The 17482-nt window shown below is 35.8% G+C and overlaps 1 protein-coding gene across 1 annotated transcript; it reads left to right on the top strand.

Moving 5' to 3' along the window:
* The first annotated feature begins 6995 nt into the window (after positions 1–6995).
* LOC113280689 (F-box protein At3g07870-like) lies at positions 6996–9184 on the top strand. Its single transcript, XM_026529281.1, has 4 exons — positions 6996–7860; positions 8354–8407; positions 8523–8590; positions 9083–9184. The coding sequence occupies exons 1-4, from the start codon at positions 6996–6998 to the stop codon at positions 9182–9184; spliced, it is 1089 nt and encodes a 362-aa protein (XP_026385066.1).
* The last annotated feature ends 8298 nt before the right edge of the window (positions 9185–17482 follow it).

Genomic DNA, 17482 nt, shown 5'->3' with positions numbered 1-17482 from the left:
CGACCCAAAGTCGAAGACTTTAATAAACAAATCTGTCTCATACAGAAAAGTCTACATGAATAGATAAATTTGTCTTCCATAGAAATACCTACGAGTTTTTGTTCTGTCTTTTGATAAATCAAGGTGAACAGGAACCAATTGATATACCAGACTTATATTCCCGAAGAACAACCTAGAAATATCAATCACCTCATAATAATCTTAATCGACTAGCGAAACAAGATATTATGGAATCACAAACGATGAAACAAAGGTGTTTGTGACTACTTTTCTATCTTGCCTATCGAACATATGAATCTCAAGCCAATCTTACGAGTTCACTCAATCACGATAGAAACAACAAGATCAGATCACGCAACTACAAAGAAAATAGTTGGGTCTGGCTTCACAATCCCAATGAATTCTTCAAGTCGTTAACCTTCAGGGTCTCGGTAGAAACCTAATGTTAAAGGAGAATCGACTCTAGCTTATACAACTAGTATCACATAGGAGGTGTGGGGATTAGGTTTCCCAGTTGCTAGAGTTCTCCTTTATATAGATTTCAAATTAGGGTTTGCAATCAATGTTAGCTTAGTAACAAAGCATTTAATATTCATCGTTAGATGAAAACCTGATTAGATTCAAGTTAATATATTTCAACCGTTAGATAGAATCTTAGCTTGTTATACACAAATGAAATATACTTCATTTAGGTTTGACTAACCTTACCTATACGTGTACACTTAGTTGGTTCAACAGTATTTAACCGAATGGTTATCCATATGAGCACTTTCATATCAACCTTATTCATCTTCACCATAACTAGTTCAAATGACTTCAAAGAACTAGTTAGAGAGTTGTTCAATTTCATATATCTTATAGAAGTATATAAGACACAATCGAAGAAAAACGATTTTGATTCACTTGAATCGATTCATGAACATTATAGCCACGATTTGCAAATTGCATTCCTTAATTTATAAATGTCTTAGTTCATAAATAAACCGTTTTTAGAAAATAACCCACTTAAGTACGCATACTTAAGTACCCGGACTAAGCTTGTTTTTAGTTCACAAACTCCAGCAGAAATTCACGGGATGTGAGCTTCTGGAAATACGCGTACGGGTACGCGGACTTAGCTTCCGGACATCCTAAACCAGTAAAATACACATACTTTGGTTCAAGGAATTTGGACTTACGCAAGTATGAGTTCATATACAATGTTTATATTCATTCAAGGTTATATATTCTAAACTCTCATTTCAATCATTGAAACATTCTTAGAGGATGTTATATAGAGGTTATTCATACTCTATTTTTCATCAAAGCAATTTTCAAGATATTGAAATGATCAACATGACTTTCATCACTTGTAAAGATGAACTTGGCCAAATAGAAAGCTTACCAACACATATTTCGAGAAATAGATAAGCGAGATAGACTCGGCTCAAAATAACAAATGTGTATAATCGAAGTCTTTAAAGTAATACGACTTTTGTCTCAAGATAGGAGATAAAGTAGATAGACTTTTGAGTCATAGATAAGTTCAAGCCTCTACATACCTTTTTGTCGATGAAGATCCACCAGTTCCTTGAGTAGTTCTTCGTCTTTGCATGATGAACAACGTGGAGTCTAGAGCTCAACTACACTTACTATCCTAGTCCGAGAATTAATTAACTATAAGTAGACTAGAAATAAATACTTATAGTTTTGGTAACTAAACTTGACAATCAAGCTTGAGATAGCAACACTTGCGAGTTCGACCGAGCAGTGCTCTAACAATCTCCATAACCCTCTTTTACAACATCAGTTCTCGGCCGACTTTAGGAGTCCTTTTATATGGTTGGTTAGATGTAATATGTCCGTCACACTTTCATGGTATTCAAAATTGAGTTTTAAAAAAGAATTCAAAATTTCAAAATCGATGGATTTTTGATCGATTTTCGTCAAATTTTTTGTACTAGAGAGATCTTAATCATTGTATCTCTTATAATATTCGAAAACAATCACCCATGATTAATGAATTCTTATATTGAAATTCCATTAAAAAAAGGTTTTCTTAAGATTTAATTTTTCAATTTTGATTAATTATTCATCGTATTTCTTCAACCTTATTATAGTGGATGGTTAGTTTTAGTTATAGGTTATTCGAGCTGAAAGAAACTTTGAGTTTTTTGATCAAATATTGAAGAATTTTTATTTTTTGAAAATAAACCCAGAAAAACGGGATACAATCTGGTCTATTCGCGAGAGAAGAAGGAGCCCGCAAATCTGTTTTCTACATTTATAGTAGTTGTTATTTAGTGACAGTTATTTTCCCTGCAAGTTTCCACAGACAGAATCCATGGATCAAACTGGAACACATATAATAGTTTCTATTTGGTCAGTCGGTTGTTGCTAAATACTGTAAAAGCCTTTTTTTCGCGCTAAAAATTAAATAGATAGATTCCAGTTGGATTCACGGTTTTGGTTATTGTGAATTCGACATACCAAGGTAATCAGTTAATCACCATTTACATTGTTTGGAAAATATCACTTGTTTGATTTTGGTAAAATTATTTTACTCCTCATTCTCCCACCATGCAAGCAATCATCTTTGGTCGGACCGCACTGCTGCAGCAGTCATCTAGTCTAATAATTCCCAAATCAAGACTTCTCTTTTCTTACTCGAGCTTAAGACATCAATCAAATGTTCATGTTAGCAAAATCTATCTCAAATCTTCCCCCTAAACTCTCATCCTCATCATCTACATCTTCTCTCAACTTCTTATGAACCCTAATTCCCATCTTCAGTAAACCCCATTAAATTCTTAATCCTCTTTAGAAAAAAAATCATCTTCAGAACTTAAAATGAATAACAATCCCTTCGTTCTTTAACTATTAACAACTCGATTCTCGATCAAATTCATACAAAATCAAAGCTACATAAAAAATTCCTAATTTCTTCACAAAATCATTAACCTCTCAATTCTTCTTCAAAATAGCACTACAACTCCAATTAAACAACAAACCAGTTGTTCTTTATCTTTCATCAATACTATATCATCATCAATTCTACACACCCTAACTTCAGATCCCTATCTTATATTTATGACAACAACTCAATATTCTTCTCCATAATTAACAGAAACACCAACTCTCTCTTCTTTTATACATCCTCATGATTTAATTCTCTTAAAACATGCCTCATATTCATCTTTACAACTTCGACAGAAGAAGAACAGAGAAGAAAGCCGAAAGAGAAGTAAGAAGGAGAAAAAAATAAATGAGTTTATCTGACTAATTCAGTGCAGATAAAGCCCAATGGAATTTGTAAGGCACCGGACAAAATGATATGGGTATCCAGGATGTTTTATCTGAGAAATGATGATTTTACCCTTCACTCAATTCTGATGATTTCCTCTTCGTCCGATATCCGAATCACATGTTCGAGAAGTCCATTTCGCATAAATTTTCGAGATCTATCCGATGGTACTAATTTCGTATCTAGATCTTTGTTATATTAATTTATATTGATCAAAATCTATATTAACTAATCGAGCCATTAACATCTAAATCGTCTCTTGATCATCTTTAGACCGGTCAAATAGCATCGACGAGCTTGATTACAATATAACAATTCTCTAATGGATATATTGATAAAAAAGGGTGGAAGGGGTGTGCTAAAAGATACATGGCCCAACCCATGCGATATGCGCGTATACCATGCACCAAGCCTTGTGTCTACTCGAATTTCTTTTTGCAAGTTTTTCTTTAAGAAATTAATTCCGAAAATATTTTATTTAAGAGTTTTATTTATGGGAGAATTCCTTTTCTACTTATAATAGTTTTACAAGAGACAAAAAACTTGATTTACAAGAATTGCGAAAACCTAGAGGTTACTTTTATCATATAAATACTAAAGGTTTTCGTAGTTGAAACATATACGAGGAGCAACTTATTTTCTGTTTTCTTTTCTTCATCTTCTTACTTTGTTTTCCGCGGCGTGTTTACTTCCAATCCCTGTTGCTAAGTTCAAGAGTGGGATGCTTGCGTTTTGCTAACACGAGCTATATCGGGCAGTCTTATATATCCTGGACACATCTTCGCTGTGAGGGGTTTAGCATTGCTCAATCTTGAGTATACCCACGAACTAATGTGCTAAGGACAACTTGTTGAACCTGTGATTCCGCCCTCGTCAAGTTGTTTGTGGTAGAGTTATTTTTTGTTTAGTCTTTTACATATTATTTGATACTTCTAACGATCTATTCATTGTTGCAAGATTCCAACAATAGCTTCCCAGTTGGATCCTTTTTCTTCCTCATTGTTAGACTCATTTTTGAAAAACAAACAACTCATTGGAATCTCCAAATTTCAAAGTTTCTTTGCTTGAACTTATTAACTAAGTCGCTAACTTGATTAGAACTTCCTGCCTCCATGTTGAAAATAGTTTTCTAGAATAGAATGCAATAAGTGAAAAAAGGGTTATTTGAAGAAGCTTTAGGATTAGGGTTGAACAAGTTATTGGATATGAAACTGCGAGTATTTTTAGGCTCTTATCATGTTAACAAAGACTAAGAAAATCTTTTCTAGTTAGGCAAGTATACCAGTTTGTAAAAGTCAAGCCGAGAAAAGTTGAGTAACAAACTTTCAACTTATAGCACAATTTTTGAAATTTGAAATTTTGTGAGAAGGGTGGAATAGAGAGATATGTTATGGATTGGACTGAATGAGTTGAAACTGAGTAATCCAATCCTCCACCATACACCATTGTAACCAGAGACGCCCATACGGATAAAACTTTGTACCAAATGCTTTATGGAAACACTTGGATCACAACAGACAAAAAGGCAAAAGCCATAGCTCATACCGCACACATATATTGGAGAAAAAGAGATTAGTAACTCATAATCTTAAAATCCATTACAAAATTGATTGAGATAAAAATATGGAAATAAAACGAAAATTTAAGAGACATAAATATGATGAAGATGTAAGCTAAAGATTTGATTGCAAAGGATTCAATGTTAAGAGAAATCAGAGGAAAAGATTAGAACATGAAGAATAAATTAAAACTAAGTTAACTCATTCTATCGCCCGATTCGCAGAGATGGATAATTTTTATGATGAATAGAAACAAACGTGTTAACTTGTATGTCAACCGTTATTGTTAAATCAGGTCATGGTTTTTGTGGAAAGTTATTCTTCTCTAGAAGAAGATAAGGATAATTTGGTTAGTAAAAATGATGTCCCAGTTAGCGCAGACCCAGAAAAGGTCGACACAGACGACGAAGTGCCGAGAATTCGGATGCAATTGTGTTTTTTTTAATAGGAAAGAAAATTTTTATTGAAATTAAGAAGTAACATAATTTTTTTGGTCACTTAAGATCAATGTGTCGATCCAATTTGGCCAATCATAGTACCAATCAAATGAAGATACCATGGTTTTTGCAGATTTAGCTAAAGAGTCAGCTAAATTATTAGCATCCCTATGGACAAAACTACACTCCCAGAAATCGAATTCTGATAAAATAAAAAGAACATCTCCAATTATATTATTTGTCGTCCACTTCACTGAGGCATTCTTCCCTTGGATATCTCTCACAACATTCAGACAGTCTCCTTCCAGATATATTCTCCTGAGTCCTCTTTCCTTAGCGCATAAAACTTCTTCCAAAGCTCCTAATTCCTCTGCTTGCTCCGCGTCTACTGATTTTGTTGGGATACATCGCACTCCATTGCATTAACCTGCAACATTTCATAAAATTAGGCAAATACCAGATGAAACAGAACTATCAATAAAAGACGCATCAAAGTTAATTTTCCTCATTAAGTAAAAGAGGTTGCCATCTATGTCTGCCCTGATGCATATTATTCATCAACATATTAGGAGCAGGGAAAGAATTGTGCCAATCTTCTAAATTATTAACAATATTGTCAACTATGTGATCCACATTAATCTGGACATTATCAAAGTTTTTAGAACATCTAGCCTTCCAAATATACCATGTTATGAAACAGGTATATTCAAAGCCTTTGAGATCTACCTGCATACCAGAATTACATGCATTGAGAACATTACATAACCAAACATGCAGATTATAATTGCATATTGTACGATACAAATTAGGATTAACTTTATTCCATATAGTAGCAGCAACAGGACAATCAATAAAAAGATGTTGCATGGACTCGGTGTTACTCTCACATAATGAACATGTAGTATTTTTATGTTTAATTACTCTGGCTAACTTCACTTTAGTAGAGAGACATTGATGAAGACACTTCCACATAAACTGTTGTATTTCAGGGAGAAGTATAATTTTCTAAAAAGTCTTCCGGTTAACATTCATATTATTCTTAGAAGGACAATTAACAAGTGCTTCATCTAGAATAACATTATAAGCTGTTTTGACTGAGAAACAACCATCATGAGCGGGAGACCATCTAATTTTTATCACAACGTGTCTATGGTACTCTAATCTTAATGATTTCAGTGACAGTGTCTTCATCAAAAAAGGACACTAAGAGTATCTAGTTTCCAAGAATGGGAAACCGAGTCACATAATACGAAAAAACAAGGTCAGGTCAACTCTAGACCAACTAGAGTCAGCTACACACTCTTTACTGTAGGAATTTAACCTTTAGTCAGACTTCAATTTACCACTACGAATTCGTTAAAAAAATCTAGAAAGGTTAAAAAAATTCTCCATCTTGTGGATAGTTATTTCGACACCTTCAAAGCAAATCAAGATTTATGGAGCGAGTACTTCCTGAAGATATTTTCTAGGGTTCCATTTGAATCTCTATTTGAATGCAGATTAGTATCCAAGACATGGAATTACTTCGTCTCCTGTTCATCTAAGCTTAATCCCTCTTCTTCAGATTCAAAGGTAAGCTTCATTTCCCTCAATTTGTTATCAAATCAAACATTCGAACTTCTTTATCTAGAGTATGATCATGAAAATGAAGAGTAACAACTTAGAATTTCAAAGATTAATCATCCGCTCATCAGGAGAGTACATTATCAGTGTACAATGTTTGGTGAAGCTCCGTTCTGGAAGATAAAGTCTGTCATAATTGGTTCATCTAATGGTTTGATCTGTTTATCTATACCTTTAGATGGTTATTATGGGGATTTTAATGATCCACTCTATATCTGTAATCCTGTTACTAGAGAATATGTATTTTTACCAATCTGTAGTGATGAAAATTGTTTGAAAGGTAGAAATGTGTTTGGATTTGGTTACAACGACAAGACGAACGAGTATAAGGTTGTTCGAATCTATTATGAATCAGAAGAACATACAGAATCAGGAAAAGTTCAGGTGTGCACTCTTGGGGCCTGTACTGGGTGGCGAAACAAAGGGGAGATTGCTTATTCTTTGCAAACAAATAATTCTTATTCGCCGGGGATGAATGCAGATGGAGAGGTTTATTGGTTGCACCAAGAGATATCGGAGGAACATTGTCCCCCTGGTATAATGATGGAATCAAACGAAGGTAGAATTGTGGCCTTCAATTTGGCAGATGAGGTATTTCGGTTGCTTCCTACTCCGCCTTATTACATTACCCTGGATAATGGCCAGCAATTTGTGGCTTTTCTTTATCATCAAATCCAGGTTTTAGGAGGCTGCTTGTGTTATGTTCATAAAGAAAGTCATGACACTATTAATATATGGTCATTCAAGAAGAATGACGATACTAGTAGTTGTGGTTTAAATGACAAGGAAGAGGACTCGTCCAATTGGAGATTGGCACGCACTGTGCATTTGCAACGTGACCATCTTGCACAATTCTTTGACCTCACAGAGAGCGGAGAGATTTTATATTGGGATGATAAGAAAACTGCTTTGAGTTATGACCCCAGAACCGCAAGTATAAAAGAGCTTCTAAATGACGGTACTACTGGATTGGAAAGTTTTTGAAACGATACGTCACCAGAGTAGCTTTGTTTCATTAAAAGCGTTAGGAGAAGAGAATGTCAAGATGTTCGATCGAATCAACTGATTGGTTACTGGAGTACTATGAGCTTTGCAATGGGTTTATGATGAGCTTCACCATACAATTTCTCATCAAAGAAAGCGGCAAACACAGTTTGGAGCATATTTTGGGGTAAAAACAGTCATCCAATCAGAAGAGTTGGTACTTGTAGTACGACTAAACTTATCTTTATCTCTTTATTAGTTACTTTTTACTGTTATGTAGTTAGTCCTCTTTTGGTGTTAGTTTACTTTGTGGACGCTTTTAGATTTTATCAGTTTGTAGCTTTGTCGTATATGATGTCGGGCAATTCGTAAATTGTTAACTTCGTTCACTTTGAAGTGCAGTGTACTGCTTTTCTTGTTTGTTCACATTTTAAAATGTTTAACAGTGTGTTTATCTATGTTAATAGGTGGTCCATTATTGAGTTATTCTCATATGAGCTTAGATTTGATTAACTATGCATGTGAGTAGAGATTTTACGTGGTACTTATTTCGCATATGCTGCTTCAAAAGCAGTTGCGGGTTGGTTTTGGGCTAATTTCTCAACAAATCAATTTTGGTGTATTTATGCTTGACAGGGCTAAGTGCAATCATCTTGAAACTCACACGTAAGGCAGTTCCAGATGTATCAAGTTGCTCATTGCAAGTGTGTGGGTGTGTTTGTGATTCAGTGTCTTTTTGAAATGCTGGTTTAAATGGTGCAGGGTGTTATTTCCATACATGGTTTATTATCGAGTATAGCTAATTTGCTGCAAATTTTGCTATGAATACAAGATCCATTTTTACGACTATCCTCGTCAAGGTCTTTTAAGCAAGTCTCTATTTCATGATTTCATCTTATATATGGATTGTGGAGGTTGTGTGCGAACTTGTCTAAGTTTGTCAGTGAATGACTGGTTTTCTTACAACAACAAGCGTTGAATAGTTGTCTTAGATTGGAGTTCTTTACCTCCAGCAAGAAACTCTTTTTTCTTGCTTAAATTTTGTAAGTTTTTCACCTTTTTATTTCTTTTCAATTGATAACATGTTTAAAGTTCTCATTACTTATCTCTTCTGGTCTATGTTGATCATTCAAACATTTTTCAATTGGTTTCTTGTATTTATGTTAAAATCATTATTTTGTTGTTTTGTTGTGCAGAAAGTAGAAATATGCAGCCAGCATTGCCTTTCCAAGAGGTTACTCTGCCCAAACCTTGTCGAAGAAGGCGCAAAAAGAGTCGATTGCTACCCTAAGTTTTAACTGAAAAATTCAAGTATGAAGAATGACAATCTGATGTATGGAAGCTGGACCTGCATGGTTTGCCATGTTTCTGGAGTTGTGCACTCCTGGAAGGAGCATCTTTGAAGGATGAAGACTCAAATCCCACTAAATCATTCTTTGATTCCAAATAGATTGGTCAAACCAAAACCAGGATCTCTTATTGATTCTTTTAGTCGCTTCAGCATGGAAGGAAAGACAGGCTGAGCATGGAATAATTACGCACGCAAAGACCCGAAATGTTAGGACAACTTATAACAGGTATGCTGTACGCAGCTTTTATTTTTACCCTTTACTGCCGAGAAGAATGTCTTAATTGATTCCCACCCTTGCATGCGCGCATATTTGTGTCCATCAAATATTCTTTTGGCAGAAAGAAAGTACATCAGTGAAGGATCCAATTACCACTGTACTACAGTGGCACAAAATAGAATGATCTTTCTTGTTCCCTGTCATTTCCTTGTATATATGCCGTTTTATACTCTTTTTGTAGACTTGAAATTAGTATCAAACTCTGGCTTATGTGACTCCCAGTTCCTCCTTGTAAAACCGCATAGTAAGATATTTCTTCTATATCGTTTTCTCTCCTCTCTCTCTGTTCTTCCAAAATAGCCGTTAGGAAGCTAATGGAGTAGAACTCCTCCATGGGTTCCTGATCTTGCTAGCAACCGCTTCAATGCCGCCAACTAATGTAGATAATGAAGCACATATGATCCAATTAGGTTGGTCCCAAATGATTATCCAAATGACCCGTCTCCTCCCTTTTGATTGGTTTCCATTTTCTTTCTTTCCCTTTTTCTCCCTGCGTGTTGCTTTCTTTTTTTCGCTCTTGATGGCCCGATCATCGAAGCTTTGTTTCAGCTATAGCTTGTTTAATTATAAGTGAGTCTTAACTAATCTTTGCAGTATTTCTTATTGTGCTTGATCCTTTACTAGTTAATTTGTGCTCTCATCTTGTTTGGTTAATTGCTACACCCATTCTCTAAAGCTTTGAGATGTTTGATTGCTCCTCCTTGGGTTTCTTTGGTGATCTGCTCTATTTTCTCTGGTTGCGCTTTTTTCAGTTGGTCTGTGATCCTGGTCTTCTTTGGGTGTTCTGTGGTGATCTGCTCCGTTTTCTCTGGTTGCGCTTTTTTCAGTTAATCTGTGATCCTGGCCTTCTTTGGGTGTTCTGTTTTGGCTTGATTAGCCTAGGTAGACTTTCAACTTCACCTTTATGTTGCATTTCCTTTCAATCCTGGGCTCTTTAGTTTCTTTGAATTTTCACTCTTAGTGTCTTTTGCATTTTTGTTGAGGCATTAGTATCTTTCCAGGTTTTCTTTTTGCTCTGTTTAATTGAATCCATATCCTTGGCCCCCAAAAGCAATTTCTCTTGTTTCTTACTTTAATATAAGTCCTAAATTATTCATTTTGAATTCTCTTGACCTTTCCCTGCTTGGGTCTCTGTAAGTTGATAGAGACGGGCCTTCCAATCTGCTAATTCGGGGATGTGCAAGAATCTGCAAGGAATGATGAATTAACAGAGGCAATGGCAGAGAATCGAGGTTACACGAAGCAAGTGAAGGAACCCAGGTAAACTTTTTCATTATCACAATTTTTGGTCTTTGCGTGTTATCTTCACATAAGCTTTTGCTATTTTAGACTTTTGTTATTTCATGCTAGTTTAATTGTACTAGTTAGTTCAATTCTTATTTTGAGATTAGTTTCCCAGCCTCTGTACTCCTCCAGTGGTCTTAAACTGTTCAACAATCTTATCTTCACATATGCTTTTATTTATTTGCGTGTCCTCTTTTAATTTGCAGTATTATGTCTAAATTAGAATTATGGATGTCTCGTTAGTTTTTTCTACTTACCCTCCTGATATTGCTACAGCTATAACTAGAATTAGATTTAGATATGGACAGAATTACTCGTTAGATGGAATCCTGAAAAGTCTGGAGTATTTAGTACTAAGTAGTTGTACTCTTCAATCAAATCTTTCTCTAATCATATCAACATATCTTGGGATAGGGCCTGGAATATCAAAACTTCGCCTAGAGTTCAACTGTTCATTTACAAGTGTATCCAGAGTATGCTCCCTCTTACCTCTATTCCCGCTAGATACACTAGTTAACTCTTGTACTTTTTGCAATTAGAACTTTCTGGCTAGAACATTGTAAAACTTATAGCAGAATAGGTTGACTGCACCAGCTGACACTCAATGGCAATTTCCACCCACTAACATTCTAAAGCTCAATATGGCTGTAAAATTGTGTAAGGAATCCAACATTTTTGGATTATGGCTCTAATCCTAAGGGACTGTTGTGGCTTGTGCAGGGAAGTAAGAAGCAGAACTTTGATGGCTCAAGACTACGGATGAGATGGAGATGCTGGGAGTGGTGGAGGCACTTGTTTGGGCTTTCTATTGCAAATCAAGATATTATTATAGACTACAGCTACAATGATCTTGTTAAAGAAGTCGAGAGAAGAACCAAATGGGATGGCAAGCAAAGTCTTACTGGCAAGACCATAAAACCACACACCTTTTGAATTATGAATTTATGATAGCTTTAAGAATTTAAACTTTGTCTGTGTAAACTAAGAAGGAAAATCAGGCGGCTTTTGCATTAGCCTACCAAGTTGATGCAAACTCTACCTGTTTTAGCCACCTAGTGGGATTTTTCACATTTTGAACTCAGACAGGAAACAAGCTACTAGGCGAGAGCCACAGTATAGTGTAACCTTTATGTAATTTTTCTCTTACTCATCAAAAAATAAAAAATAAAAAATTCATAGAATATTCGAATCATGGTTAATCATGAAAGTGTCATGAAGTTGGATCATGTATGTTACATAAAGTCTTAGAAGTTAGACAAGTAATTCAATTATCACTTTGCATCAGGAGATGCAGTAGTTTTCTGGGAAGCAAAGTGTCATATGTTTACCACATACACGAACAGGAAGGTGAATACACCCGTTCTGAATGTTGTAATCAGCTCCCATGTGTTCATAATCGAGCTGCTTTCCAGCATAAATCAACCTTTGCCGCTCTAAGGGAGCTCCGTCCTTGTCCAACTTTCTTGTGTATTCTTATTAGGTCTTTTTCTAAAGCCTAAAGTTTTTCTATAAAGAAAAAAAGAGATAAATTTTCACAGTAAACTTTTTTGGGGGCGCGGCGCAACATACGCTAACCCAGAAAAATCAGGATATAATATGCACCATAAAATAGGATTTTAAAAATGTTGGGGTGGCTACACATACTAGCAAAATGTGAAAAATCCCTAAAGATTTTGATATCAATAACTAGGTCTAGATCAATCTTGAAACTGTAATGATTTTCAAACTTTGTGTAGTTACGTTCACGCCAAATAACACTTATAAATGCTGCCGGAATCAAACCCCACATGAAATTACCTGAACTAGAGAAGTTTGTAGAATCCCAACCATGAGCTAAAGAGAGCACTGATAAGTTTATCCAAATTTTGTTCTTTAGTCAACTGACTTTACCTTTGGCATTTAGTCAACTGACTTTACCTTTGACATTCATGACATGGGGAAAAATTGGTCCAGAACCCTCCCTACTTGGTCCAGAAGAAACCAATTATATGACTTTATCCAACTTTGAACGTGACACTGGGGGAAAATTGAACGTAAATTATCTAACTTTGAGGATGTGACCCGGGGAAGTTGCATGGACTTAAACGCGGCAAGTTAACTCGGGCGAATGGTTAATACTGTTGCTACTGTATAAAAAGCCAGCCGACTAGTTTGATGACTTGGACTACTTTATGCCCAAGCCTCGCCTTATATTTTAGGTGAGACATGCAAGTATTCATGGTTCGGAGGAGGGGGTAGGTTTTTAGGATTTTAGGTTTGATGGAAGAAACGCGTGGGATATTTTAGGTGAGACATGCAAGTATTCATGGTTCTAAAGACATTATAAAGACTAGCAGAAACAAATTCCCTCACAAAAAATCGAAGAAGAAAGCTAGAGCAGACAAAGTTATGGAATACAAACCTAATAATCTCATTTTCGTCATCCTAATTAACTGTGTTATCATTCCACTTCAACGAATCAGCTCGCAGACATCATCATCGATCTTGCCATGGAACGAGGAAGTATGCGGATTCCCATGGTGGAGTATTTGTTGCGGCGGTTTGACCTGCCACTCAATCATGATCGGCAACTGCAAGTTCTTCAACTACACTAATTAAGCGCGCGGCTTAGTGTAAGTCGAAGTGAACGCTATCCATTATAAGTAGAGCAGAAAAAATTATGGCATACAAAGTCAGTTTGATGTTGGTCATGATATTCATCCTAACATTGGAAACTGTCTTATCACTCTCAACTATAACGAATCAGCTCGCTCCTGCCATGGACCGGGGGACGTATGCAGTCGAAGTGAAAGCTATCCATTATGTTGTCTTCTATATAAGTGCTAGTTTAGTTCCTTTATATCTTATGTTCATGCCATGCCATAATAGAACTTCATTGTATTTTGTAATTGCAAATGGCCTGTGCTTCTTTGGATCTTCTATTGTTATCCTAAACTCTTTACTCAACTCCATCTGTGATCGTAGTAATCTTATTCTAGCTATTTCACATTTTGTTAGTTTGTGCTGTGTAGTTAATTTAGTACTTGAATATAAGAAATTATCAATCAATCAAATAAAATAAATTAGCATCATCAATCAAAAATACATGAAGCATTGGTTAATCATGAAACTGTCATGAAGTTGGATCATGTAATTATGTTACATGAAGTCTGGAGTAGAAATATAGAGAAGTAATTTAGTTATAACTCTGCGTACACCCGTTCAAATAATTCTTGCTCTCGTCTGGAAAACCAACAACCATTGCTTCCCGGAGATTGACATTTTCGATCAGTTGAAGATGCAAATAATATTGGGTTCGAATAATGTTGGATTCAGGCAGGCAAATGAGCCATTTCCGCATCCTTCACTCCTATAACAGCCATTTCTTGGTTACACGAGTAAAATAAACCCTTCATATTAAATTTTCGGGAAAAAAGAATTACAAGAACCAGCCATTAACAACTGCATTTGAAGAGAGCAAAAATCATAATTCATTGCCAAATTTGCAAAAACATAAACTATTCATCTCATCTGGCCTTTTCTTTGTTTCGTTTTTCTACATCATTGACAAAGACAATCATCGTGGTGGAAGAACCCATAATGTTATTTCCCAAAAAGAAAAACGCTATGATGCAAAAATACTGATTAAGGCCAAGATAAAACTTATTCATATTCTGGCACCAAATAAGTTAAAGGCATGTATTACTGACTTCCAAAATGTGTAAATTATGGAACTGAATAAGCATTACAAGAACTGAATAAGCATGTATTATTGAAAAACATTCTCCTGACGTTTCAATAAGACACAAAGTAGACTAATTTGTAGAGCTTAATGGATGAACAGTAAAGCAAAAACACATACAATAGTAGTAAATGACAACCTTATACGGCGACGAAAGAGCTCAATGGTTGTTCTACCCTGCATGGTGTTCGCATTTCCTCTTTTTACACTGTTTTGATATCTTACTCCCCAAACTCTCATCATGATCCGAAGTCACACTATTACCACAAGATTCTTCTAGATCTTTTAAAGAAACAAGGGTATTCATGTGAGGAATTGCTTGAAGGCATGAAAAACCATTACGATTGCCATTCCAAAGCTTATTTAAAGTTGAGGTACTATTGTCATAGCAGTGAAGTTTCTTATTTTCAAACCATAATAGTACTTTATTGCTCTTTGTAATTGCAAATGGCGTGTAGTTATACTTCTTTGGTCCTTTGGTTGTTATACTAAACTCCTTACTCCAACTCCAATTGTGGTCGTAGTATGCTTCTCGTCTGGGTCGTAACATTCTTATATTCTCAGTTCTTTTTTTATATGCCCATATTATAATTTGGCTGCAGTAATATGGTGAATTGCACATAAATTTCCTCCTAACAACTCAAGTCTACTTTTACGGTCAAGAAGATCATAATCGAAAGGTAGTGAAGAGCGTAGGCGAAAATCTTATAAACCGGGTGTCGTTGGCCTGTTTTGCCAATCCAATGAATTGCTCCATTAGCAAAGAGGCCTGACGAATAGAATATGTAAGGTATGTTTTCTTGTCCTCTCCACCCATTTTGAGAGCCAAGAGTATATACCTCAACGTGTCCCTGCGCCTCCCCGTTTAAGTAATTGTTATGGTATCTGACAACCTTATACTCTTTGGTGGAAGGAAGGTATCCAAATCCAACTTGTGGCACCCCTAAATATCTTGGTTTGCTTAAGCCGGGAAGTGAAAGAAATTCTCTGTTACTGGATTGCAAATACCACCACGGTTACATGAGTAAAGAAGACAAACCAACCCGTTGCATGAACCAACCATGTGATATTAATAATGCGAACTTGGGATACGCAAACGGTATTTTACACGGTCCAACTTTGTAAGTGTTTTGGTTGAGTAGTATTGCTTGAGATTTCCTTCACACTGATTTCCATAATAGAGCTGTACTTTTGCATGATAGTACATATTAAGTTTACTATACGCGAACAAGAGACCGGTTTTATTCTCACAGAGGAGCTTTCTCCATGTTTTGCATACTCGTTTGCTCTGTAAGGTGGATTCAATAGGTAAGCGATGTAGTATGTTTTCTATGATATCTATGGGAAGGTTCTCCATGAAGATGATCAATCACCTCAGTAATTTGCAGAGGTCTTTGAACTTTCTCTCTTCACCTTGAAACTCTAATGCATTGCGCCTGAATTGCTAACTAGTACGGGAGTAATTATATACTGAAAACAATAGCCCATAAGAAATCCGCGTAAAGCAAAACGCACCCAACCCGCCGGTCATTATACTCGGGTTTTTTGGTCGGCAGTCAATTAAATGGGACAAGCCGTTGAGCTTATGGTTTTTAGATCTGCTGTCACGTATGTATATGGTTATTGGTTAATGTGAAGAGCGCAATTCTTTTAATCGATGAATTTTCCAAGACATCAATTATTCATCTCGCTTTTTCTTTGATTAATGTGATGAATTTGTTTTCTACATCATTTACAAAGACAACCTTCACTATGGAGGAAATTCAGTATGTGCTTTTCAAAATAAAATCCTGTCGATCCAGCAAAATGGAACTCTCCGGAGTGCATCTAGTTTTGATAATTGGAACTTCACTACTGTTAATGCGTGTACCATTAGGGAATGCACTGATCAAGACCGGCTATAAAGTTAGGGCAACATTGACTACAAGATTTCTATATAGGTTTGGTTTAAATAAAATGCTGACTCCTGAAGTAAGTCCGAAATGTGTAAATAATGGAACTAATTGTATTTTCTTTCCATCACAGGAGAAGTTATAGTCATATATTAGCGCATTGCACTCAACAACCCCTATGATAACAATTTAGAGGCGATCCCTGTATCTTAAAGACATATCTAAGTTCAATAATAAGGTTTTATACAAAATAGGATGAAGAATAAAAGTATTCCATCAAAGATATCAGAAATTAACTAACCTTTCAAGAACACAAAATAGACTAACTAATAATCTTAATGGATAAACATAAAAGCTAAAGCACATAGGACTCATAGTAAATGACAATCTATACTAATTAACAAAAGGCGCTCGCTTTTCTACGTCCTGCATGGCGCTAGCACTTCCTCTTTTGTATAGATACCAATTCTTCTCCGAAATCTCATCATTATCCAAAGTCATAATATTATCAGAGCATTCTGCTAGATCTTTTAAAGAAACAAGGGTATTCATGTGAGGAATTGCTTCAACCCATGACATTCTTTTACCTTCGCTGTCCCAAAGCTTAATTAGAGTTGATGTATCATTATCATAGCAATATAGTGTCCTATGTTCATCCTGTTCAATGTGTTCATGCCATAATAAAACTTCATTGCTCCTTGTTATTGCAAAGGGAATGTACCTGTAGTTTTCTCGGCCTTTGAATGCTATACTAAATTCCTTACTCCAACTCCAATTATGATCGTAGTACTTTGTTTTTATTACTCTCGGTCGCAATATCATTGCGTGCTCAGTTCTTTTTATTTGAATGCCCATATTATGATTGGTCCGCCACAAATATAGTGAAGTGCACATAAGTTTCCCCCAAATATAGTGAAGTGCACATAAATATAGTGAAGTGCCCATATTATGATCGATACCTCAAACCCGCTTCTATACTTAAGCCTGGAAGAGAAAGGAGTTCTCCGGTTACTGGATTGAAGATGCCACCTAATGGAGGAACACGGTTAAGGTCGCGTTGAAAACAAACCA

Source organism: Papaver somniferum, chromosome 5 (assembly GCF_003573695.1).
Source record: "Papaver somniferum cultivar HN1 chromosome 5, ASM357369v1, whole genome shotgun sequence".
Taxonomy (NCBI): Eukaryota; Viridiplantae; Streptophyta; class Magnoliopsida; order Ranunculales; family Papaveraceae; genus Papaver; species Papaver somniferum.
This window is presented reverse-complemented; position numbering and strand designations above follow the sequence as displayed.

Bases quoted from the DNA above. Each gene is read 5' to 3' on its own strand.
- LOC113280689 (XM_026529281.1), top strand. From the start codon at position 6,996: ATGTTTGGTGAAGCTCCGTTCTGGAAGATAAAGTCTGTCATAATTGGT. The intron at 7,861-8,353 runs GTACTACTGGAT...CTATGTTAATAG, and splicing joins AAAAGAGCTTCTAAATGACG to GTGGTCCATTATTGAGTTAT. The intron at 8,408-8,522 runs GTGAGTAGAGAT...TATGCTTGACAG, and splicing joins AGATTTGATTAACTATGCAT to GGCTAAGTGCAATCATCTTG.